Genomic DNA, 26,005 nt, shown 5'->3' on the forward strand with positions numbered 1-26,005 from the left:
GAAGATTTGATATAACGTGGGAAAATGATGATTGTACAGAATATGAGAATATGAATGCATTTTAATGTTTGATTAAAAAGATTTACAAAATTAATTAATTAAGTTACCAGACATTCCACCATATATTTCTTTCATTTTTTCTTATTTCTTCGTCCTGTACCCATGTCCTTCCCGTGGGCTCTTCTTTTTTTTGCTCCTTTCCATGGGCTAAAACTTAAATTCAACCCTATATGATCTTAAGCTCTAAAAGTATAAATTAAGTAAATTTATAAATCACGAACTCACATTTTTAATCCAAAAGACATGTTTGATAAGTAATGAAAGACCTATATTTATATACCTAAGACCCACCCTATATTGTACTGATGTGAGATCCATAACATTCTATCATATCCAATTATACAACGCTCTCGTTACACTGGCTCTTTACTTATAGAGAAGAGAGACTCTAACACTAGTCCAGATCTATCTCGACTCTTCCATCTCTTATGGAGGTTCACATTAATGAAGATTCGAGTTTGTTCTAGTACCACTTGTTACAAGCTAGAACTTAAGTCCAATCTCGTGTGATCTTAAACTCTAAAAATAGAGTTTAGGTAAACCTATAAATCATGAACCTACGTCCCAACTCAAAAAATATGCTTAATAAGTGATGAAAAATTCATATTTATATATCTAAGACTTATCTTATATCTTACTGATATGAGATTTGTGACAAATGAGCTTTTCTTTTTTTTTTCTTTCCTTCCTCTTTGCTCTTTGGTCATGGGCTCTTCTTCTTTTCTTTTTTTTTTCTCTTCTTCCTCTTTGCTCCCATCACTAGATTCAAACAGCGTCCCTCTCTCCTCTCCAGAGAGTTATGGAGCATTTTGTCATTTTGGTCCACTTTAGTTTCCCTCAATCAAGGGAAAGTAACATTCCCTTCAATCCAAGAAGAAATCACCTTTCCTCTCACGATTGCAATCTGATACTCATGTAAAATTATATTCCCGGCGACTTGACACACCAAACAACACAAAGTTCTTACCACCAATAAAAATCCATGATTACTCTCCACGTACCAAATGCCTCTTTCAAATCGGCTGCAATGATTAGTAACATACAAAAGCATGTCAGTGGTTTTTCTAGGTAATCGCGGGTTCCTTGTGTGAATTAGTAGAAAAATATTGACAGCTCCGTCACTGTAAAAAAAAAAAATAGTTAATCAAAATTCAAAAGTAACATTCACTAATTTTTTTGTAAAAATTTCTTTTCTTTTCTTTTGTTAGGGAAAGAGATTATGTGATGATCACTAAACCAAAATGTTTTGATACAAATTTTAAAATTTTTTAATAAAGTGAGAAAACATTGATTTACTTTTATAAATATACATTGTTTTAATTTTTGAACCTCTTTTTTATATATATTATGTTTAACAAAATACCTCAATTTTAAACTAACTTTACCATTAGAAGCATAAACAAAAATCAAAACGTCTTTTAAATTTTTACATAAGCGGCAAAGTTCATTTTGAACTCAAAAATCCGTTTTACTTATTTGAACCCGAACTTGATTTAATTAGAAAAAATCAACAATTCAAATTTGTTCATCCAAATCACTCTTGCTAATCGAAATTTTAACTACCTAGCCCAAGGCCTAAATGACCCATCAAACCCAAGCAAATCAACCTAATAATTCAATTAAAAAACCAGGCCTCCAAACCAATTAATAATTGAATTTTGAACTCAATTAATAAATTAAGCCTTAAGCTCAAGTTAAAAATAAATTCAAATAAAATAAGCTTGCAAAGTTGAAAAACTGAAATTGAATTAATAATATTCTAACAAAATTTGGTTAAGGACGATAATAAAGTAGTAGTCATCTAATACTAACAAAATTAACTTCCCTACGAATGTGTGGAACCTTACATTCCTATATGGTCGTCCAACAGACCACTAAAATTGAGTTGGGAAGTTGATTCCAATTACTTCACTTTCCTAAACCCTTACTCCAAAAATAGAAGAAAACGATGATATAAATAGAATAGAACCACCTAATTCCACATTAATAAATTGTGCCACAGTTGGTTTTTCTCTTGTGTGAATTGTTTGACTACTTATTAACATAAAAATGGCCCAACTTAAAGTTTTCTCATTCCTACTGTTCACTTTCCTCATCCTCATCCCATCCTTTGATACATGTTACATCCTCCTCAAACAAACAAAAAAAATTTATATATTTTTAAATCTTTCATTTATTTCCTTTGTTTAATCAATTTATGCAGGCTACACTATTTGTCTCTCCAAGAATTAATATAATATTATTTTTTTGTTAACATATATATAAGAAAGTCTAAAGGAAAAAAGATTATTCAAATATTATTTTTTTTATGTTGGTTTGCTAGTTAATTTGTTCAGCTTATTTGGTGATTTGATTTTCATGCAATAGTTATGTTATATACACGTTGAATAATATTTTTTTAAATTGTAATTTTTACTAATACATGTAATTTTATTAGAAATAACAATAATAAAAGCGTTAAAAAAGGAGATTATGAAAATGTCAATCTTTTTCTCCTCATTTTTATAAATTTGTTTTATTATATTGTATTCTTTATATATCTTCAAGATGAATGTTATATTGATTGACTTGTTAATTTATAGATTTCACAGAAGTAGCCGGCAAAGGAAGATGTTGCAAGAACCATCCTGAACTTGGGAGATGTTTACCAGGCCATGAGGATGATCCTAATACCGATGGCAAATGTTGGAGCTATTGCCGCTCAGAGTGTAGAGGAGGTGTCTGCAAAAGAATGAGCAGTGCACGTCGCCACCAGTGTCACTGTTATTGTTGATACTGAATATTGTCAACTTGCCCAAGAATAAGAAGGAAGAAGCAAATGCATCATATTAAATAATGAGAGATTAGGCTTTCTCTCTTGTTTCTAAATTGAATATATATCTTATGGTAACCTAAATATTTTACTTCCCTCATGTATATGCTGTATTAAATAAAAATATGAACTCTCTCTTTATGAGGAGATTCATACGATATGTGTTGATCTCTTTATGTATAATAAAATAAATGGCTTGGGGAGGACAATAATTTTATAATCCTTCATCTCTCTCTTGTTATTTTAATGATGCATGAAAGGTATGTAATTTGTTTTTACATAGTGATGACTAGTAAAATACAATCACAAATGATGTGTCGAAACTTTTCATGTATAAAAACTTTGTAACAAAAAACTCTACAACATATATATAATTTTATTTTACCAAAATAAGAAAAAAGTTTAATATTTACTAAATTATATCGAGTAATTCTGTTCAAATAGTATATAGTTTCTACTTCTATAATATATACATCTAATTTCTATTCTTCAATAAAAACAAAAAGAAAAGAAAAAGTAAATTAAATGGAGTTCTGTGTCTAAGTATTTGGTTCATTGGTTAATGTATGATCTTTTATTTAAATAGTAGGGTTAGAGTCCCCTTCCTCCAATTATAAAAAAAAAATCAAATGAGATCCGAAATTTAGTTAAAATGAAGGTCAATTAATTGAAATAAATGGTTCTTATTGTCTCATTGGATTGGTTCAACTCCAGTTCTGAAGAGTGTGCATTATGGTCTTAAATTTATGTGAGTTAATTTACAAGAAAAGTTTTGTGTTTAGTTGTATGCAATGTTTTAGAGAAGGGGAGAGAGAGAGGGAGAGAGGTATGACAAGAAGAATGTCTTAAAATTAAAACAGTAAAGGTTTCTCACCTTACCATATGTGGGTTCTTTTTTTGGACTACATATGTGGGTTTTAGTATAATTTCATGTTAAAATTTTCCTATTATGTATTGATTTTATAAGTTTGTTAATTACTACTACATATAAGAGATATTGCATCATATATATTTTTTTTAATCAAAGGCAAATTAGTATCATAAGTTTTTTTTTTAAATATATGAATATAATTGAATTATAGTAAGGATACAAATGTTTAATAAAGTCTTCTAAACAAAAAGTACAACGAACAGACAAGAATCTGATTTTTACAATGTTACATATTATTATTATTATTATTATTCGTTAGTTATATATGTAATATATCAAAGAGTAATTGAAATAGTTCAATAATTTTTTAAATTCTAATAACAAATTTCAACAACAATTTGAAACCACAACAGTACTATCAAATGGAATATTTGCCAATTAATCAATTTAGAGCCGACGAGGAATGGTCACTTACTTGAAGCAAATGCGTCATGATGAAGCACTGAGCTGGACATCTCATTGACTACTACTCCTTAGTGAGCAAGCATTGACTCGTAGAGCCTTGGTGTGGAAGTTTAAAAAATCATTGGTGGGGTGTCCACCCTCTAATTGATTCCACACTTGGTCCCATGGTTTAGGTGTAGAAATGTCCACAGCCTTTTCCACCATGAAAGGCACCCAAGTGTCAGCACTTTTGCTACCTTTGCTTACCCATCAGGAAATTTCTACTCTACTTCATGTCTCCTTCCAGTCACATAAAATAAATTCCAACTTCATTCATGTTAATTTTTGTCAATTTCACTTTTTAGATTACACTCTCTTATGTTGATTTTTTATTTTACAAAATGAGCTAATCAAATTTTATTCTTTATACAAAAAAATATAAACATAATATCTAAAAAATTTTCAAGATTATTTTGAAAAATTCAAATAAATCATTATTTTTTATTACATTTAATCAAATTTTTATATTTTTATTTTAAATCAAATAAGTTTTATGACTAATAGTTTATTAATTGTTGCTAATTAAAACATCATTTGTCATTTTATATTACGTGATGTTAATGTGACATGTTAAAATATTAAAATAAATAATGATATGATATGTTGATGTAATATGATGATTAGTAACGAGGTATTTTCATCATCTACATCAACGTCACATTATATAGAAAATGATAAATGATATTTTTATTAATGATAATTAATTAATTATTAATCATAAAAACTTATTTAACTTAAAATAAAAATCTAAGTATTTGATTAAATGTAATAAAAAAATAAAAAATTATTTAAACTTTTTAAATAATTCAAAACTGTTTAAAAACATTGTCAAAAATGAATTATCTTGGTATAAATATTCATGTATTTTATGTCAAATATTCACCCAACAATCAAAACAATAGATGATGGTTTTTCTTTTTTTTTTTGGAAGTATTTTTCTTTTCTCCTTAAAATTCTCATTTTTTAAAAAATTATATATAAAAAATCTTTTATAAAACCATTTCAAATAATTCAAAACAAAAATAATGAAATTTAACTCTTAAAATTTGTAAAACTATTTCATTACTTATTCTCCAACTTTTATTCCCACTTTAACAGAATCTAAAAAAGGAAGAAAATGGGAAAGGGTAGATCTCGTAACTTTTATTCCCACTGAACATATTCCCTTACGAATATGTTTGGGAATGTGCATAATTTATGCATTTTCTTTTTCCTTTTCTTTATTGAATAATATAGATAGATTTCGTAAGTAAGGAGGAAAAAAGGTACAAATGAAAAGTCAAAGAATATGCCTAGTGCTAGTACTAGGCACTATCACAGGTCAAGCCCAACTCTTCTTTTTAAGCCTCGAAAAGAGAAAATTACACTTGGGTGTAGTAGAATGCAAACGAATTAATGATCTTTTATCAAAACTAAATAGAATTTGGTGCAAAATATCTAGTTAATAAATCTCAAGTGTAATGAATTCTTTTTTGAAAAGCAAGTGTAATGAAATATTTATTTTAGTGATGAGAATGCCCTTACTTGTTCTTAGTTTTAACAAAAAAAATTAATTTTAAATTACAATAAATTGTACAAAATAATTGAGTAATGTATATCATCTTATAATAGAATGCACATGATGTTGTAATAATTTGAACATCTCTCATCATTAATTTTGTTCTCTTACTTTTGCTCGTTGTTTTCATTGAGTTTAGTTTTATCTCAAAAAAGTTAGATTAAGGTTGAAATTGTTCTTAAAAGACATATTTATCTTAAACTCATAGACTGTTTTAGGTATCTTGTATCTAATAATTAAATCACGTATAAGTACATTTGATTACAATATTGTACACATCTTATTATAGTGATAGGTACATTATCATGGTTAAACCATCCAAAAAAAATTCTCACACATTTTTATTCATATAATTGTTAAATGATATGCATATTCTATTATAATAATATGCATATCTCTTTATAATAATATATACATTTACATTATAATATTAAAATAATTATAAAATTATCATGTACATTATAATTAAATGACATACTGGGAAGTGGGGAGCGAGAGAGAGAGGCCCTAACATATAATCGGGGTATTATTTTTCTATCTAATAAAAGTGTTTATTTTAAAAAAAATATATGTACATTAATTCATAATAATTTAAATATACAAAATATTTTTCACCTATCTTACACGTAATAATCAAATAACATGCACATTCCACTATGTTTGTAATATCAATATGTACATTACATTTTAGTGACATGTACTTATTATTCCTTGAAGGGAATTTTTAGTACACTTACAAAGTATCCGGTCACACTTAATTGTAAACATTACACCATTAAAAAAAGTTTTTTTAATAAACCACTGGCCGTTAATTTGTTATCATTTCACAGCATCTAAGTGTAATTCTCCCAATCAATAAGGGCCCGAGAGTCAAAGGACTCTTTCCTAGTATTTTCATCCCTCAATTATCAGTGAAGTGCCTAGTCTTAGGGACCTTAATTAGCAAAGGTCCTCTGGATTGGAGCGTTATAATGGAGGAACCTTCACCGAAGGACCAGAAAAACCTCTCTATAAATTCCAACCTAGGAAGACTTCAATCTTCAACTGAACTCGTCATCCACTCAGTGAAAGCTTGTTGCTATCAAAGTTTTCTTCTAAAACATCAAGATTTGCTGAGTCCTACTCTTCACCCTCTTACGCTCTGTTTCTCAAGTCTCAAACACATCTTCGCAAACCGTATTTTTCTGTCATTTCTCTTTGAAAATGAGTGCTCTATATGATGAGGATGTTGCTTCAGGGTGCAATGGAGCACTAGTAGTCAACGGCATGGTCGTCTATGACGATCCTCAACCACTAACAATACTACCTATCACGGCGCAAGATCCTCTTATGGCACAAGAAGAAGAAGAAGTAGCAGTCCAAGCTCCAATTGTTTCGCAATACAATGACCAAATCCGACCTCTGCTTGATGCCATTGACAGGCTCAGGCTTCTTATGGTCATGAAAGAAGGCATACAACTCCCCACAATTGTTGTAGTTGGAGACCAATCATCAGGGAAGTCCAGTGTTCTTGAATCACTTGCTGGTATTAGTCTTCCTCGAAGCCAGGGTATTTGTACTAGAGTACCCCTCATAATGAGGCTGCAAAGTCATCAAAGTCCAACGCCAGAGCTTCACTTGGAGTACAATGGCAAGACAGTCCCTGTAGAGGAATCCCATATCACAACTGCCATAAATCTTGCAACTGATGAGATTGCAGGTCATGGTAAGGGCATATCTAACACACCGCTTACTTTGGTGGTGAAAAAGGATGGTGTTCCTGATCTTACTATGGTTGATCTTCCTGGAATTACTAGAGTGCCTGTTCAAGGTCAGCCTGAGAATATCTATGAGCAGATCAGAGATATTATCATGGAGTATATAACACCCGAGGAAAGCATCATCCTCAATGTTTTGTCTGCCACTGTTGATTTTTCTACCTGTGAATCCATTAGGATGTCACAGAAAGTCGACAAGACGGGTGAAAGAACTCTTGCCGTGGTTACCAAGGCTGATAGGGCCCCTGAAGACCTATTTGAGAAAGTTACTGCTGATGATGTGAATATAGGACTTGGTTATGTCTGTGTCAGAAATCGTATTGGTGATGAGTCCTATGAAGAAGCAAGGAGGGAAGAGGCCAGATTGTTCCAAACTCATCCACATCTGTCAAGGATTGATAAATCAATTGTGGGTGTCCCAGTGTTGGCCCAGAAACTTGTTCAAATACAGGCAAATATTATTGCGAGGTGCTTACCGGTGATCGTGAAGAACATTAGTGAAAAGCTGAATGCAAATGCTTCAGAGCTGGAAAGAATGCCCAAGGCTTTGACTTCTGTTGCAGATGCCATGGCAGCTTTTATGAGGATCATTGGAGCAGCTAAAGAATCCCTCAGGAAACTTCTTCTGAGAGGGGAATTTGATGAATACCCTGATGATAGTAGCAAGCATGGCACTGCTCGTTTGGTTGAAATGCTCAATCAATTCTCTGATGAGCTTCACGAGTCTGAGGATAATGATCCCACAAAAGACTTTTTAATTGAGGAGATTAAGGTTTTGGAAGATGCTCAAGGAATTGGACTGCCAAATTTCCTTCCTCGCAGCGCATTCCTTCGCATCTTGCAGACAAAAGTTGATAGGATTTCCAATATGCCAATTGAATTTGCTGAAAAGGTTTGGGACTGCATAGATGGGATGGTGACTTCTGTTTTGACGCGCCACTCGGAAATATATTACCAGCTTAAGGTATCTACGAAGAGAGCAGCTCATAATCTCGTCGAAAGGATGAGGGAGCAGTCGATGAATAGGGTGAAGGAGATTGTGCAGATGGAGAAGCTGACAGATTATACCTGCAATCCTGATTACATGGAGAAGTGGACTAAGCTCATGACTCAACAAGAAAGTTTCCACAAGAAAGTAAATGATGTAGTAATGTGCGGGTATTCCAGGGTGAGTCTGGAAGGTTTTGGGGATATTGAAGTTGAACATCTGAGGCAGCATCGTAATGTTCTGCATCAAGCTTTCGACCTGAAGATGAGAATGACTGCCTACTGGAAGATAGTTCTGCGAAGGTTGGTCGATTCCATGGCATTGCATTTGCAGTATAGTGTTCATAATCTTGTGAACAATGACATGGAGGAGATTGTGAATGAGTTGATGGGGCCAGACGGGCGTGGAATTGAAAGGATGCTGGTGGAATCCCCTGCAATTGCTGGAAAGAGAGAGAAGCTGAAAAGGAGCATCAAGCTGTTGCAGGAGTCCAAGGATGTCGTGGCCAAGATCATGGACAGGATTGCAGGTTATGATGATTAGGTGCCAATTAATATATTTATTTTGTGCGTTTTAAGTTTGTGATTAGTTATGTAGAAGTATAAGATATAACCATGTAGTATTGCTTTCAATCAATTAAGATGTTTTGTTTGTGGTGAGTTGTTACACAACTAAAAGCAGAGCATTCCTGATGAAAACCGCAAAGCCCATTAAAAGTAAAGCAATGTTCTGCCAAAAACAAAGGGCTCTAAAAAGTAAGAACTTGAAGCTGGAAAGGGCAAAATAAAAAGCATAAACAAAATAAAAATAAAATCTGTAGTTTGATGTAGCTTTAAGTTTAACCCAAGAAACTAATAATATATTACTTTTGAAAAAAAAAAAAGCTTGCAATATATGCAAATTCTTACATCTTGATCTTGCAAATTAATGTCAAATTAAACAAAATTATTTATTTATTTATTTATATATGGGCCCCAAAATTGTTACTCTTATATTCTAATCGAAATTAAAATCTAACATTCACTTAAGAAATTTTTAAAAATTTCTATTATGGGAGAGATTCTATGAGTAAGTGAATCATGTACCTAATACCTATTACTAAATTAAAATATTGTGAAGAAAATTTTGAAAATTTCTTGTCAAGTGACAATTTTGATTTTTTTTTACCTAAGAAAACATTGATTTAATGTTGTAACTTATTTTTCAAAATTGGGTTGTTATATATCTATATTATATTCAACAAAATACCTCAACTTTAAAATATTTTTCCCTTAAAAGTATAAACAAATATTAAAATTTAATTTAATCCAAAACTATCAAATTTTAAATTGGTTTCCTTGAAAAGTAAATAATTTGTATTTAAAATAATTAAAATTGAAACTAAAAAAAATCACCATTTGCAGACCTGAAAAAGAGAAAAAAAAAAAAAAAAAACCTTTTCGAGGTTTACAGTAAGTCTTCTAAAACTCTAGGCAATCGGGGCCTTCCTTTCCCTCGCCAATGGGCAATGGCGACTTCCATGATCCTACTTTCCCACCTCCGTCGTTCCAGTCGTCTCTCCACTCTCTCTCTCGCGCGTGTCTCTCACCTCCCTTCCCTCCCGGCACCTCTATCTCACCCCTACTTTTCGCCGTGCCTCTGTCCATTCGCCCCTTCCATCGCTCGATCCTTCTTTTCTTCGGCCGATAACGTTGAAGAATCAATCCTTCCGGTTCGTGCGATCGTTTCGTTGCTTGATGGTTACCATAATCTCACTGGCTTCCCTTGGTAAGTCAATTTCTTCTCTCTCTTGTTGGTACCCGAGAAAATGAAGGAAAAAAATAAAATTTTGAAGTTTTGCATTTTAAAGAAAAAAAAGAGAAATTATGAATTATTTTGTAGGTGGATTACTATTGCAACTGCCACTGTGGGTATGCGATTTGCATTGTTGCCAGCAGTTATTATTCATCTTCAGAAGTTGAAAAGGATTGGAGAGTTAGGTCCTAAATGTAAGTTTCTTTCTTTTTTTTTTTAGTAATTTAATTTAATTTATCTTTAATATTTGAATTTGTAGCATTGTTGGGAATGTAAATTAGGCATACTACTCGTGAACTACTCGGTCTTAGCATGATGAATACTTGAACCTAAATTCGTGAAGTAACTAGTCAAGCTGCCTTCGAGTATTTCTATGTGGGACTGGAGTGGCTTGTGAGCCAAATGGAGTTTATACTTTCTTTTCTAATATCTTTTATATATGTATAATATGAATAAAATGCAATATTTATTTTCATATTTGAAGTTTTATTTGAGTTTTAAACTCCTAAGTTAAGTTTTTAGCTCTTAAGTTGAGCTAATGATAATTGATCCTATTTGAGTAGAGCTCAATTATTTTTTTAAACTAAGTTTAAATACAAAAACTAAAGATTGAGCTTCAAGTTTTCTTAATCATGCGAACCTCAAGTCTGTTACTACGTTGGCACAATCTGGCCTGATTACCACAAGCATTGAGGCAGTTACTTCTACTATTTCAACTTATTTTCATTTTATTTCCTTTGGCAACTAAAGTGGGTCACTTGATGCTATCATTTTAATTGATAAATGCATTTTGGTCTTGTTTGGCTCATCTAAACAAATTTTATGGAGAATAATAAAAGAAAATAGGGCGTTTGTATAAGTATAGGTTTGTTTACGGATCATATTTTGAAGCAAGTTTTGATGGACACGTGAACCATTGGCAACATTAGATGAATCCTAACATTTGGGAGTTTGTTTAGAAATATTTTTCATGATGGTTTCGGGTTCTGTTTCATTATTTCAGATTTTAGAGTGTAATTGCACCTTTGCCTTAAAATATTTTGCCTTTATGTCTTACATACTCCTTTTCTCATGGCTCTTTATTTTGCCTTTTACTGATAATAAAGTGAACACAACCCTGCAGCCAGTTAAGCTGAAAATAAATGAATTTATTTGTGTAACCAGTTGGAAATTTATAAGTGTCTTTTCTACATTTGATGGTACTTGAGACTATTTTGTTTGGCTGTCAATCTGTGCAAATTCCTTCCTTTGTAACACATTATTGTGCATTGTTATTTCAGACAACATGCAAATACTGACCCCTTTATGTGTTCTTAGTTAAGTTCTCTTAAACGTTTGATATTTGAATTTTGCTGACACAATTGTAGGGAAACACATGTTATCTGTTCTATGGAATTTATGCAAAGAAATCCTTTTTTTTTTTTACCTGTTGTTTTGTTGTTTAACTTACAGTTAACTTTTTGTTTGACACTGATCTATTTCTCATAGTGCCTTCTCCATTGCCATCAACTATGTCAGGAAGAAGTTACATAGACCAAATTTTACATTTCCGGAAGGAAAGAAAGGCAATTGGATGCCCTTCATTTTTATGGTTTCTTGCTCCCTTCTTCACTCAGGTAATCCTCCCTTGCAGTCCAAGAATCATTTTATTTTTTTAGATTAAATATGTTTGTCCTATGCAATGCTTGACATGCATAATATATAGATGTTGGTTTGTAAGTATAGTTACTCTACACATTTGGAATTGCAAGCAAAATATGTGCATAATAGAGGTGGAAGTGAAGAGGAACTTCATAGATTATAGGCAATTTTGGCACAACAGTTGTAATTATTGATTAATGTGCTATTGAAAATTGAACTCTGCAATATTATTAATGCTAGTTTGACCTAACAATTCTGTGCTTGATTAGTATGGTCTTACATCTATTAATATTAATTTAAATGCATGTTCCAAGCATAAAACCCTGCAAATAGGGATGTTGTTATGTTGCTTGTCAAGTAAGGATATCGGGGATTAATATATTATAGTGGGTACTTTCTGATTATATTGAGCTTTATTTTAGGTTTTAAAATGAATAGAAAGTTATTTAATTTTCTAAGAGTGAACAAAATTGAATAGTGCAAAAATCAAGTTCCTATTGCCAGTGACAAATATACATATATTGAGAATAGATATTTTGCTGACATGAGATATTGTAATTGGATAAGTTGATTAAATAAGACAATCCTTTGATGGGTTTTTAACTGTCCGGACTAACAGAACTCTAATGAAAATAATCTCTCTTACCAGAAACTCTAAAAAAAGGTTTTGCATGGCTCTGATAAAAATAAATTTCAATTATCTCACTTGCCGTATCTTTTAATTTGTCAGGTCCCGTGCCTTCTTTTATGGGTGACCAGCATTCGCAGAATGTCATTGGATAATCATCCTGGGTTTGATAGTGTAAGGCATTGCTTGGGTGCTTATTTATACTGAAAGTAATTGTATCATTATGAATATAATTGGTTAATAACCTCACACATGATAGGATTAGGAGCTAAACTTTCTTCGGAACTTGCTAGTTTCTTCTTTGGAAGTTTTTGTATCATTAACTGTTAATGTGCCATTTTTCGAGTAAGAATTGAATTCGTAGAAATATTTGTCTACTTTTAGTCATAATAGTTGTCAATCATGCTTGTTATTGCCCTGTCCATGGAAATGACAACCACAATTTCTTTTTCATGCATTGCATCACAGTAAACAAATTATGCATACTGGACAAATACTCAATGGCACTTCCAAACTCATACTTAACTGTAGTAACTGATTTATTATTTGATGTGTTAATGAGTTGTTAATAGACGAGTCAAACCTTATAATCTAAACAATTGCCCAGTTAGTTTTCCCCTTTTGATATTATTATGTTTAAGAAATGAAAAAGAAGAGTTGTATATGAATAAAAATATTTCTATGTTTCTATTTCTTCTTTTTCATCAATATGCTTGTGATAAATAGCTGTACTTTTGGAGATAAAATGAAGTTTAGTCATAAAAGTAGCTGCTTGGATATTGTCCTTTAAAAGTTACTGTTAGTCGTTTGACTCTGTTGAAGGTTTAGCCAGTTTTTTTATACTAGTCATATATAATTATGCTCACAGAAATATGAATAATTTATGGTTTTAAATGAGTTTTATGTTTACTTGAACTGATACTGTTCAAAGTTGGGCATGGTTCTTTAACGAAACCTACTATTTGTTTTAAATTTTTAATTATTGAATTACATGTATCTTAGATGCTTGTAGGCTTGATTGCTGCTTTTTGGACTTTTATATTATTGCAACCAGAACTGCACGCAGCTCCTGCTGTTCCCTATTATTTATTTTCAAATGATTACAATTTGTTTGCATTTATCAAAATGGTGCTTCAGCCACATATTTGTGTTTTAATTGCGGATTTTCGTTGTCTTTTGTATTCACATTCTCTCTATCTAGATTTGTTTTGGATGGAAACTTAATCTATTCTTACTTTCCTGGTTCTGGAAATATCTTTCTATAAATTGACTTACCTGGTGCTGCATTTGTGATTTGGTTGAATCCAAGATTTGACTTTTTCTAGTTCATGTAATATGTGTACCTGGGAGTTGGAATGTTTGGCCATGGTGTGCCCTTTTAAACTGCTTACCATATTCTATGATCTTTTACGTTTTAATACCTGCATTGAGTTGCTCAAAATTTGAAACTCTGACATGATTAATTCCAGGGTGGTGCATTATGGTTCCAAAATTTAACTGAACTTCCTCACGGTGTTTTAGGCCCTATCTTTCCGTTTCTGATTGCTAGTTTGCACTACATCAATGTTCAGGTATTGTAATCTTTACCGTCTCTGTTCATCTTGTTCACATCTATTGCTAATACAGGAAGTAAAATCCACCATTTACCCAATAATGAAATGTTAAATTTAATTTATTTAAGTGATTAGTAGTTGTACTGAACAATTTCATGTGGTCTGTATGTAGTGGGATGCAATTAATTTAGGTAGTTGATGAAGGGTTCGCAGAATATTGTAAAAAGCAACAATTTTTAAGGTCATTCTTTTGGTTATTTTGGCTCCCCTAGTACGGGTTATTGTTGCTAAGTGTCCAAGATTCCTGTCAAGGATGGTGACTGGCCTTTTAGCCAAAACTAATTTTGGCTGCAACCTGCCTCAGGCTCTCAGCTTTCTTTTCCAATGTCTCCAATTTCCCTTTCTTTTATTGTTTTTGGAAACACAATCTAATATTTCTTGTGACTGTATAGTATCTATGTTGCAGTATAAGTGAATGAATTACTTTGAGAACATGTCACTTGAATGTTCATTAACATGATTTATTATCTTATCAGATTTCTTTTGGGACATCTTCAGTTAAGAAAGCTGATCCGCTCTTGGCGAAAGTGAGTAGACAGAAATTGTGCACAATTCTAAAATCGGCTGCTCTTTCACGTTTTGGAGGGCTAAAACATATTTTATGTTAATTTATTCAATTAATTGTCCATAACATTTTGTTCTCATTGTTTAGACTTTTAGCTCAACAAGGATCTGGAATAATCTTTATTTTTGCAGGTTTACAAGTTCTATTTGGATTTTCTGACATTGCCCTTTTTTGGTATCGGTTTCTTGATTCCCCAGGTAATTATCTAACATTTCCGCTTCTCTCTTCTCTTTTATCTTTTTATTTTTTTAATGTTGTATGTCAAATTGATTTCATTGAATTGACCTTCTCACAAACTCTGAATTAGTTGATGAAAGTTATCCTGCTGCTGGTAAGGTAAAATATTTGTAAATAGTAGAATTGCTTTACTTTCTTTAAAAGTCTACTTCCTTTGGGACATTATGTGCCTATCTCAATCAAACTATAGGATGAAAGGAGCCTTTTTATGTATTAGTTCATTACATAATACCCATTTTGTTTATATGGTTAATTGAAGGGTAAAGTACAAAAACACCTTGATGTTGGGTCTAAAATGTCCTCCTCCTGGGTGGTATTTGGAATGCCGTACTTTTTTCTGAGTCAACTTTTAACCCTCACCCAGCTATGCACATTGACATATTTTTGGTGATTTTTAATTGGAGTAAACCTAAAAATGCTCATGTACTACATCTGTTTTTTCATCTAAGTCCCTCACTTTTATTGCATTTAAATGAGCCCTTGAACTTATATTTTAAGTCAAACAAGCCCTTCAGCCTTGCAAAATTGTAACTGCTGTTAAATCCAATGCGAATTGTTCTTTTTTGTTCACATGACATATGACTTGGCTAGCTAACGTGGTCACATTGCAAAACTAGAACAAGAATTGCTGGTCACCAACCAATGTTGGAATTGCAAAAAAAAAAAAAAAAACCATTTTTTGATTCCTCTCTTTCTCATCTTTCCTTTAATCGAAATAGTTTTTTGAACAAACCTAAGTTTTGTTTTTTCAGAAAACAAGAAGAGAAAAGGAGGAAAAAGAAAACTAAACTGATTAAAAGGTAGAGGGAGGCATGAGGAACAAAAAAAATAGGATATTTTAAAGGTTTGGCCAGTGGCAGACGTTGCCGACAACAGGCAATGATGGTGGTCAGATTCTAGGTAGATCCTAGAGAGAGAGAGAGAGAGAGAGAGAGGAAAAATAAGCCTCCTCAAAACTTTGTCATTTTGAGGAGGGGAGAGAAAAAAAGAGGAAAGAGAAAATGCCACATCAGCTACCATGTGGTCACCTCATTAAGCCACGTCATATGCCATGTGGACAGAAAAAACCAGCTGGCATTGGGTCTAATGGCAGGTACTTTTCCATTAGGATTAAGGGCTTGTTTGATTCAAAATAAAAGTTTAACGACACATTTGAATGCACTAAAAGGTGAGGGGTATAGTATAGGGGCTTTTTTAGGGTTTAAGCCTTTTTACTATATCATAATAAATGAATAGCATTTCCATGCGCAGTCAATGTTCTACAAGTTCTAGATGTGGATGAAATCATGTCAATTTTAAGATCAGCTAACTATACATAGATCTTATATAGATTGGTCAGAATTACTTTAGATTAGAGAAAACCATAATACGTTCTCTATCTAATAAATACAACTGATTATCTGTAATGATAATTGTATATTTGGTCATTGTTGAACTATTTCCTCATTAACTTACTCAATTAGTACCATATAGGTGTTTGCAGCAAAATAGTTAACACCGCTCTTTATATGGATCTGGTTAATCATGAAAGCTTCTGGGCTGCCTTTTGATTTGTTGTTTTGGACAGCCAAGTCTAGCATTTGCCTTCTTTGAGTTTATGTTACTCCAATGTGTCATGTTTCTTAAAGTTCCCATGTTGGAAACACATACAACATGCCTTAACGAGGATGTAAGTCTGGGTGGTGCCTCCAAATTTAAGGGATAACTGATGGAGAACAAGTCTCCAACAATTACACTCAAGAAATAACGTGAAATCTCAATAAAAAATCTCCAAAATTGCCAAAAACACTCGAAGACTCAAAGTCAGTATCTCAATATTTCATCAATCCAGGCATTGTAGAAACTGAAATAACTTAGGTTTTTATAGCTAAACCCTAAACCCTTGTAGAAATGGAAAATACCGAATATAATTCTAAAGCCCTAATAATTTTTATAAAATACCCTAAATATTCTAAAATGTTCTAAACAAATATAAAAATTACAATTAAAACCCATAGAGTATTAGATAATTTGAATCTTCAAATAGCTTCCTTCCATATTCCATAAAAAACACAGGAAAAATTTGTACGTTGCTGTGTTCAGCATGTATCAATTTCTGACACTCCTGAGACCAAGCAAAAATCTGTGAACAATGCGTTTAACCTCTCTTTCTCTCCGTCCCCATTGAGAGGAAAACACCCACTTTGGCGTTGAAAGCAGATCTACCAATTTTGCTGACCGAATCACGAAATTGTTAACTGAAATTAAAATGATATATGATCAAATTCCATACCCTGCCAAGCTGTTTTCTTATGCTTTGATTTGACTATGAATTTTATGTGGCTTCAGATAACCTTGTAAAAAGTATTCTGGACAATCTGTTCCATATGTGTCTTGCAAGAAATTGAGTGAGATTGATGCTTTTTTCAAGGAATATAGCTTTACCTATGGCCAATGGCTGTAAAGCAAAAGTTATTGCAAGGTTTATCAGTATAAAGTGAAGATAAATTTCTTAGGTTGCTCCACAGTAGGATGTTGTGAAACCATAGTGGTGTTCATAACTTGTGAGGAGTAATTTATCACTAGAAACAACTAGTAAAAAGGCAGCCCCTGGATGCTACTACTATGGATTTACATTGATTCATTACTCATGAAAAAATAGTGAAAGGCAAAAAGCAATTGCTTATGTTTCTATTAAATTCTTGTTTTTTCTTTCTTTTCTCTAAAGTTTTGTTGTTGCTTTCTTTTCTACAATCATCTTAACTGTTACTGCAATTGGTGATGTTGTAATTCATACTTCTCACCCTGGCTCCTGGGGCTGCATCTAAGCCTTATTTATCATTTTTCTTCCTGATTTTGCAGGGAAGTCTAGTCTACTGGGTTACCAATAGTTCACTAAGTCTTATTCAGGTCAGTTGTGCTTTTCCCTTTTTTTTTTTTTGGTTCTATCTACAAGCAACATGTGCCTGCATTGTATATTTTATTGGTTATTCTGTTCTTAGTTTTCAAAGATGCTTTTGACAGTGCAATGAGACTAATAATATAATGTTTCATTTCGATGGTCAAAATTAGCTTTGCTAATTGAATTTTTCCTGGGATGTTCAAACATCCTTGAAATTGTTATTTTATTGACACATTGCTTTGGTTATTGTGAATTGATAGAAAAAATATGTAAGATATGAGTAAGCATCAGCTTACACAAATATAAGAATTTCAGTGGTTATTGCTTGTAAGTTTATAAGAAAATAAAACTTGATTTGACTTATCTCATTTTGCTGAATAACTACAATGTATAGGGGAAAACATAACAACAGAATCTGTTATTGAATCCTCTTATTCTAGGCACTAGAAAAGTTCCCTTAATTTAAGGAATCTCCTTATTTTGAAAAACTGAAAATATCTAAACACTAAAATCAGAAACTACTTCCTAAAAATCAGGAACCCATTCCTTGGCTTGAATTTGCTAACCAACTGGCCTAATTCTCCTAACTATTCGACACTCCCCCTCAAGTTGGTGCATAGATGTCTATCATGCCCAACTTGCTGATAAGAAACTCATAATTAGGTCTGAACAAACCCTTTGTAAGAATATCAGCTATTTGTTGCAAAGTTGGAACAAATGGCGTACAAATAGCCCCTGCTTCAATTTTCTCCTTTATGAAGTGTCTGTCAATCTCAACATGTTTTGTTCTGTCATATTGAACCGGATTGTGTGCAATGCTAATGGCTGCCTTGTTGTCGCAGTACAACTTCGTAGGCATGGTTGCAGGTCTTCTTATCTCTTCCAAAGCCCGTTTCAGCCACATCATTTCACAAACTGCATAAGCCATTGATCTGTATTCTGCCTCAGCACTACTCTGAGCAACCACACTTTGTTTCTTTTTTCCCCATGTCAATAAGTTCTCCCACACAAACGTGCAATAGCTTGATGTTGGTTTTCTATCTGTGATAGATCTTGCCCAATCTACATCAGTATAGGCCTCAATGCTTCGTTCATTTTTTTTACAAAATAGACCCTTTCCTGGAGAACTCTTCAAATATCTTAAGGTTCGATACACAGCTTCAAGATGCTCTTCATGAGGGGAATGCATGAATTGACTTGCAAGGCTTACTGCAAATGCAATATCAGGCTGTGTATGTGACAAGTGAATAAGCTTCCTGACTTGTTTCTGGTATCGTAGTGTATCCACCGTATCACCTTTGCTATCTCCAAGTTTCTGATTTGGGTCAGTTGGAGTCTCAACAAGACAACAACCATTCATCCTTGTTTCTTTGAGTAGATCAAGGACGTATTTCCTTTGTGAAACTGCAATTTCTTTCTTTGATCGAGCTACCTCCATTCCAAGAAAATATTTTAGTGATTCCAAATCTTTAATCTCAAACTCAGATGCTAGACACTGTTTTAATTGCTCCATCTCAGGTGTGTCATCCCTAGTCAGAATGATATCATCCACATACACTATGAGAATAGCTATCTTCCGATTAGTTGAATACTTTGTGAACATGGTGTGACCTATCTGTCCTTGGATATATCCTTTGCGTTTTACTAACTGGGTGAACCTCTCGAACCAAGCCCTTGGTGATTGTTTTAACCCGTATAGAGACTTTTTTATTTTGCATACTTTTGATCCAAACTTCTTTTCAAAGCCCGGTGGTGGATCCATGTAAACTTCCTCCTCCAAGTCATCATTAAGAAATGCATTCTTCACATCTAGCTATTGTAGAGGCCAGTCAAGATTGGTTGCAATTGACAGAAGTACTCACTGTGTTTAACTTCGCCACTAATGCAAAGGTTTCGAGGTAGTCAATACCATATGTTTGAGTGAAACCTTTAGCCACCAAGTGTGCCTTGAATCACTCAAGGGATACATTTGACTTGTATTTAGTCGTGAATACCCATTTGCAGCCAACTTGTCTTTTTCTCTTTTGGTTGCAAAGATTTCCACATTTTGTTTTCAAATCAAAAATTTGAGATGAATTTTCTACATTGGAATAGGTTTCACGCACTACTTCCCATACATCTCTTGCAGTAGGTAGAAAGAGATAGGGTTTACCTATGGTATACTCCATTGAGTTGATCAACCAAGCAATGATTAATGAATTTTCTAATCTCCATTTGCTCAAATTTGGATCTCCGACTTCTGGTTGCTTCTCATCTCCAATCAGATGCCCAAGCTTTCCCCTGCCATCAATTGCTAGCTTCACAAACTGAGCCCATTCTAGGTAGTTTTTGCTGTTCAGTTTGTGGGAGGTTAATTGGAAAGAATGTTGGGAAAAGTAGTCTGCTCCATTTGTCATGGCAGTCCCTATTTTTGAGCTTTCTTTCTCAGAAGAATCTGTGTTTCTTCTTGCCCCAGTTATGGCCGTTTTGGCCATAAAAAAAAAAAAAATTCAAGAGCCTCGCTTTGATACCTTGTAAGTTTGTAAGAAAAAAACCTTGATTCAACTTGTCTCATTTTGCTGAATAACAACTACAATATATAGGGGAAAACATAACAACAGAATCTGCTATTGAATCCTCTTATTTTAGGCACTAGAAAAGATTCCTTAATTTAAGGAATCTCAATTTTTTGAAAAACTAAAAATATCTAAAGAGTAAAATCAGAAACTACTTCCTAAAAATCAAGAACCAATTCCTTGGCTTGACTTTGCTAACCATCCGGTTTAATTCTCTTAACTATCTGACATTACTCTTCCATATCTTTCTAATGTTAGATTTTTTTTAAAAAAATCAACCATTGGAAATAATGTTCTATTCATGTATCATCTTACTTTAATTATGACCTATTAAATTGTCGCCTTATCCCAATGTTCATGTTCTAACTCTGACCGTGTGCTAAGGCAATCCTTAGAAGCTCAAGCTGTGGGAACTTTAATTAAGCGTTGCCTTTGTTACATACATAGGTATCAAATATATCTCTCAGTGGACAGTGGTTGCCTTTGACTAAATGAGTTTCTTGTTTCATGAGATTTACTAAGATGTTTGATGAATGGACAGTGGTTGTATTTGCAAAATAACTGGATTGTGTACCATTGCAATCTGGGATGCAAAAGTGTCCTGATACAGGACACGTGAATTGGATTGCCTTTCTTAGGGGTATGCAGTGACCATGCAAAAGAATACTTAGTGTATTTCCAACTTGAGCTTCCCATTTCATGGACCCAATTTATTTTCATTTTTGTTGCATCAATTGGTTTAATAGTCGTAAAAGGTTTACTTTAAGTTTTGTATTAACTACTTGTAACACCTTTTACTTTAGTATATGCTTGAGAAAGGCCTCTAGGGTGATGGGGAGGTTAATTGAAATTGATTGAGATGCCTTGGAACATTGGAAGGTGAAATAAGAATTTTTTAATGAGATTAAATAAAATTATTTCGAATGATTGTTGCCAAATTTGGCTAGGAATGTGATGAGTATGATTGGCATAAGTGGGGAGTGAAAAATGTGCATATGAGATGCATTGTAATACATGCACATTAAAACAGTATGGTTGAGTGTGATAATGGCACAAATGTGTATGTATATATTTAAATATCATTGTGATATATTGGTGGCATGCAAAATAGATATTTTGCAAGTGCATGGATAAAGGAAGAAAAACTAGAAGATAATTGAAGTCAAAAGAATGGTTGAAGGATCTAATTGAAAAGAAGAAAAATTTGGAGGGTTAAATTGAAAATAAAGAAAAGTCAAAGGACTTAAAGGAAAATGAGAAAAATGCAAGTGAAATGCAAATGAAATGAAAGTTAAATGAAATGCAAATGCATGCATGGATGGATTAAAGGAAAATCATAATTTTAGTAAAATTAACCCATGGTTTCAAAGGAAAAGGAAAATGATGTGATGTGAAAAGAAAAAGTGTAATGATGGTATGACATTTAATGTGATAAAAAGGAAAAGTGAAATGATGTGAAAAGAAAGGTGTAATGATGGCATGGCATTTGACTTGAAAGGAAGATTGCTTTAAGTTTGCAAAAGTAAAACATGAATGAATGAAAGGTGAAATAGGAATTGTCAATCAAGGGTGGGGTAAATAACAAAGTTACAGAAGTATACAACAAAAAGGAATTAACTTTGGAGAACTCACCTTTAGCAAAAAGAAAACAAAGTTTTGGTCCTTGATTCCTGAGAGCCCATTTCTCTCCATTTTAACACAACCGAGCTTCTTTACTTTCACGAACCCATCACTCAATTGAGGAACATGAGTTAGATTTTATTTTGGCTAAGAAATACCAAGGGAGAAACCGAGAGAATCAAGAAGAAGAGAGCATGAGTGGCTCATGGGTTCAAGCAAGTTAAGGTAGGTAAGAATTTGATTTTTGGCTTATTGATTTCTTGAGGAAATGGGTTGGTAATTGTGTGAAAGTTCATGGTAGCAAGACAAACACCACACCGGTACAAGGAAACCTTTGCATGTTGGTGATTCGCAAGGAACCCAAGGCTACATTACAAGAGAACTTGTGATTTTTTTACCGTTTAGTCAAGTTAGATAAAGGTAACTATGATTTAATATAAGCTAATAAATCTTTGATGAAACGGTTGATTGAGAATTTGTTTCGATATGATTTGGGTAGTGGATTGAGGTTAATAAATGGTGCATGCAGCCATGAAATGCTTAGGCTCATTGAGGATAAATAATTGGTGAAGAAAAATCCCACCAAGCTAAGGTGAGTAGGGCAGTTGTTTGATTTTTGTGATTGATGCATGTAATGCATAACGCATGTATATACACTGCCATGGAACATGATTATGTGATATATTGTCTAGATGGATTATGCCTAGGCTGATGAGTTAATTGTGTTGTGCTTGATGGATAGCACTTTGTGATATTGAATGAGCCACTTTGTGGTGGTGGTGTGAAAATGGATAGCAATGAGCTCTTGGGTTTGTGAGGAATCAAGGAGCAAAACTTTGTTTTCTTTTTGCTGAAAGTAGATTCTCCAAAGTTATCCCTTTTTATTGTATACTTTTGTAACTTTGTTATTTATGTCAGCCTTGATTGACAATTTTTTTTTACTTTTCATTTATTTATGCTTTACTTTTGAAAGCTCAAAGTAATCCTCCTTTCAAATCAAATGCTATACCATCTTTACACTTTTCTTTTCACATCATTTCACTTTTCCTTTGTCACATCAAATGCCATGTAATCATTACATCTTTTCTTTTCGCAACACATCATTTCACTTTTCTTTTGAAATCATGGGTTAATTTACTAAGACCATGGTTTTCCTTTTATCCATTCATGCATGCATTTGCATTTCTCTCATTTTTTTAAGTCTTCGGACTTTTTTTTGTTTTCAATTTAACCCTCCAAACTTTTCTTCTTTTCAATTAGGTCCTTCAGCCATTCTATTGACTTCAATTATCTTTTATTTTTCCTTTCTTTATCCATGCACTTGCAAAATATCCATTTTGCGTGCCATCAATATATCATAATAATATTTAAATATATTCATACACATTTGTACTATTATCATACTCAATCATACTCTTTTGATGTGCATGCATTCTTTTGATGTGCATGCATTAAAATGTATCTTATATGCACATTTTTCACTCCCACACTTATACCAATCATACTCATCACATTTTTAGCTAAATTTGCAACAATCAATCAAGATAATATTATTTAATTCCTTTCAAAAATTCTTATTTCACCTTTTGAAGCTCCAAGGCATCTCTATCAATCTCAATTCACCTCACCATCAGCCTGAAGGTCTTTCCCAAGCATGTACTAAAATATGGGATGTTACACTACTGAAATTGGTTTTTACTTTTTAGTGAGTAAAAAGAAGAGATGTATGCATTTGACCATCATTCTTTCACTTATTTTGATTGATTATTCAATGTTCCTTTGATATATAACTTATATACTGGTTCCTGGAGATGCTCGAATATTACTTAATTTGTAATTGCATTGCTATCCTTTGTTGGTTATGGATACCCAAATGGGAAAGGTCCTGAAGTGCTTTGGGCATTATTTATGCTGTCTTTAAGCAAGAATCATAGATTAAGTTAACGTGTCTCTATGCACTGTAAACAACATTGCAGCAATTAACCCTCAAACACCCTGCTGTTCGTGCAAAGTTGGGCTTACCAGATAAGGATGCTCTTGCAACAGTTGAAAATTCTGAAGAAAGTAGTACAGCAGGAACACCTTCTGTGGAGCCACCCTCAAAGCAACGCAGAATTGCTGTTCAAAACTTAAGTCCTAAAGAACTGCTTGCAGTAAGTGTCCAAGCATAGGAACTCAGCACATTATATAAGTAGCAGAGGTTAGTTAAAAGTTCTCACATCGTTTTAATTGGAATTGTTGGCAGCTTTCAATCAAACACTTGTCACGAGAGGAGAAAGATCTAGCAATTTCATTGCTAAAGTTAGTTACTTGTCTTACCTTTTCATTTCTTCTATTATTTTCCTTCTACATGTCAACTGGCTTTTTGCATTGTAAAATTAACATTTCTTTGCAGATTGGCCCTTGACAAAGATCCTGAACATGTAAAAGCTATGGTTGTCATGGGGCAGACTCTAATGCAAAAGGGACTGCTGGTGGAGGCTAGTGAATATTTAGAGCATGCCATTTCAAAGGTTTGAATTTTTTTTTTATAAAATGGCAAAGTTATTGTTTAGTAAGCCATTAGATTAAAAGTTAAGACACTTTTTTTTTTGAAAAGATTAAAAGTTAGCACATTAGTAGCATATGTTCCTTATATTTGAAGTGCCTTGAGTTCAGAATTTTGTTGGTGTAAAGTCATGGTTTACTTTGGAATATCATTCTTGACTCCATCCTTTGGTTCCCAGCTAATGACAAGCTAATCTTTTGACTTCTATCAGCTCTCTCTCTCTGGCCATCTGACAGAAGTTGAGGATGTTGATCATTTAATTCTATCATCTCAATGGGCTGGTGTTGTCTATATGAAACAGGTGAAGCAATATCTTTCCTATTTCATCTGTCAACATGCCATTATATATCTTTATCTAACCTATCCTCCATACATTGGAACTAATGTAGGCTTGCCCATGATTCTGTGAATTTCATTGGTAAGGTTAAAAGCCAGAAGTTCATTTAATGAAGCATTGCAACGCTTTTCACCTTTTTTTTTTTTCCATTTCCTCATTATGTCACAGGGTAAGAAGGCAGAAGGACTTGCACACCTGGAAAGAATTGCAAATTTGAAAGAGCCGGAGGATCCCAAGAGCAAAGCTCATTACTTTGATGGATTGTTGTTGCTCTCAAGGTCCGAAGTTTAAGTATATATTTTCTGCTGAAAATCAATTATCTTGCAATCTCTTCTTACTTCAATCTTGTATACAAATGCTTACATGTTTCATGTTGGGCTTGGGTTTTTCCAGTGCTCTTCTTGACTCAGGGCGTAAGGCTGAAGCATTAAAGTTTTTGCGCTTAGTTGTTGCTTATAATCCTAATTATAACTATTTATTGGAAGAAGTAGAGAATGAAGAAGATAATTTTGCTAGCGATCTTGTTAACAGTAGGAGACGAGATTACTGATTTTTTCCACATAATTGTATCATTATTTGAGATGTATTCATTTGTTTGTTTGATTCTCCATAATTGAATTATAGAATAAAGCCTCAGCCAAGTAGGCTGCCCCCTGTATGTTTAGCACCAGCAATTTTGGGGACCATATTTTCTGTCTTCCATATATTCAATGCTAGAAAAATTTTTGGTGGCCGTACGAAATGTTTGGCTTCATGGACTCGTTTTTCCATATTAATACAACATATATGACATATCCCATGACTGTTGAGTAGAGACTATGGATATGGGGATGTGTGGTTAATATCATGTGTACCAATTAATATGATTAATTCAATGAGTTGCTCTACATCAAGGTTTTTGCTAAAATTGCTTGTAAATGGAATTAATCATGTCGTCCGTACTACAATAAAAGGAGGGCTTGTCTTGTACCATTTTGTTTGGACATTTCTGTCCCACATTAGACAACACAATCACAGCTCACCATTGACCGACCTC

General features: G+C 33.1%; 2 protein-coding genes across 2 annotated transcripts; both read left to right on the top strand.

Annotated features, from left to right (window-relative positions):
- Positions 1–6,733: 6,733 nt before the first annotated feature.
- On the top strand, positions 6,734–9,209 carry LOC18599432 (dynamin-related protein 4C-like). Its single transcript, XM_018122353.2, has one exon. It carries the CDS (start codon positions 7,009–7,011, stop codon positions 9,091–9,093), a length of 2,085 nt encoding a protein of 694 aa, XP_017977842.2. The 5' UTR covers positions 6,734–7,008; the 3' UTR covers positions 9,094–9,209.
- A 760-nt stretch (positions 9,210–9,969) lies between these two features.
- LOC18599434 (ALBINO3-like protein 2, chloroplastic) lies at positions 9,970–25,711 on the top strand. Its single transcript, XM_018122049.2, has 14 exons — positions 9,970–10,317; positions 10,432–10,538; positions 11,833–11,960; positions 12,716–12,787; positions 14,083–14,184; positions 14,703–14,753; positions 14,923–14,988; positions 17,870–17,917; positions 24,061–24,237; positions 24,330–24,385; positions 24,480–24,597; positions 24,844–24,933; positions 25,138–25,247; positions 25,363–25,711. Exons 1-14 carry the CDS (start codon positions 10,058–10,060, stop codon positions 25,517–25,519), a joined length of 1,542 nt encoding a protein of 513 aa, XP_017977538.2. The 5' UTR covers positions 9,970–10,057; the 3' UTR covers positions 25,520–25,711.
- Positions 25,712–26,005: the final 294 nt, after the last annotated feature.

Source organism: Theobroma cacao, chromosome 5 (genome assembly GCF_053813885.1).
Source record: "Theobroma cacao isolate CCN51 chromosome 5, ASM5381388v1, whole genome shotgun sequence".
NCBI classification, from domain to species: domain Eukaryota; kingdom Viridiplantae; phylum Streptophyta; class Magnoliopsida; order Malvales; family Malvaceae; genus Theobroma; species Theobroma cacao.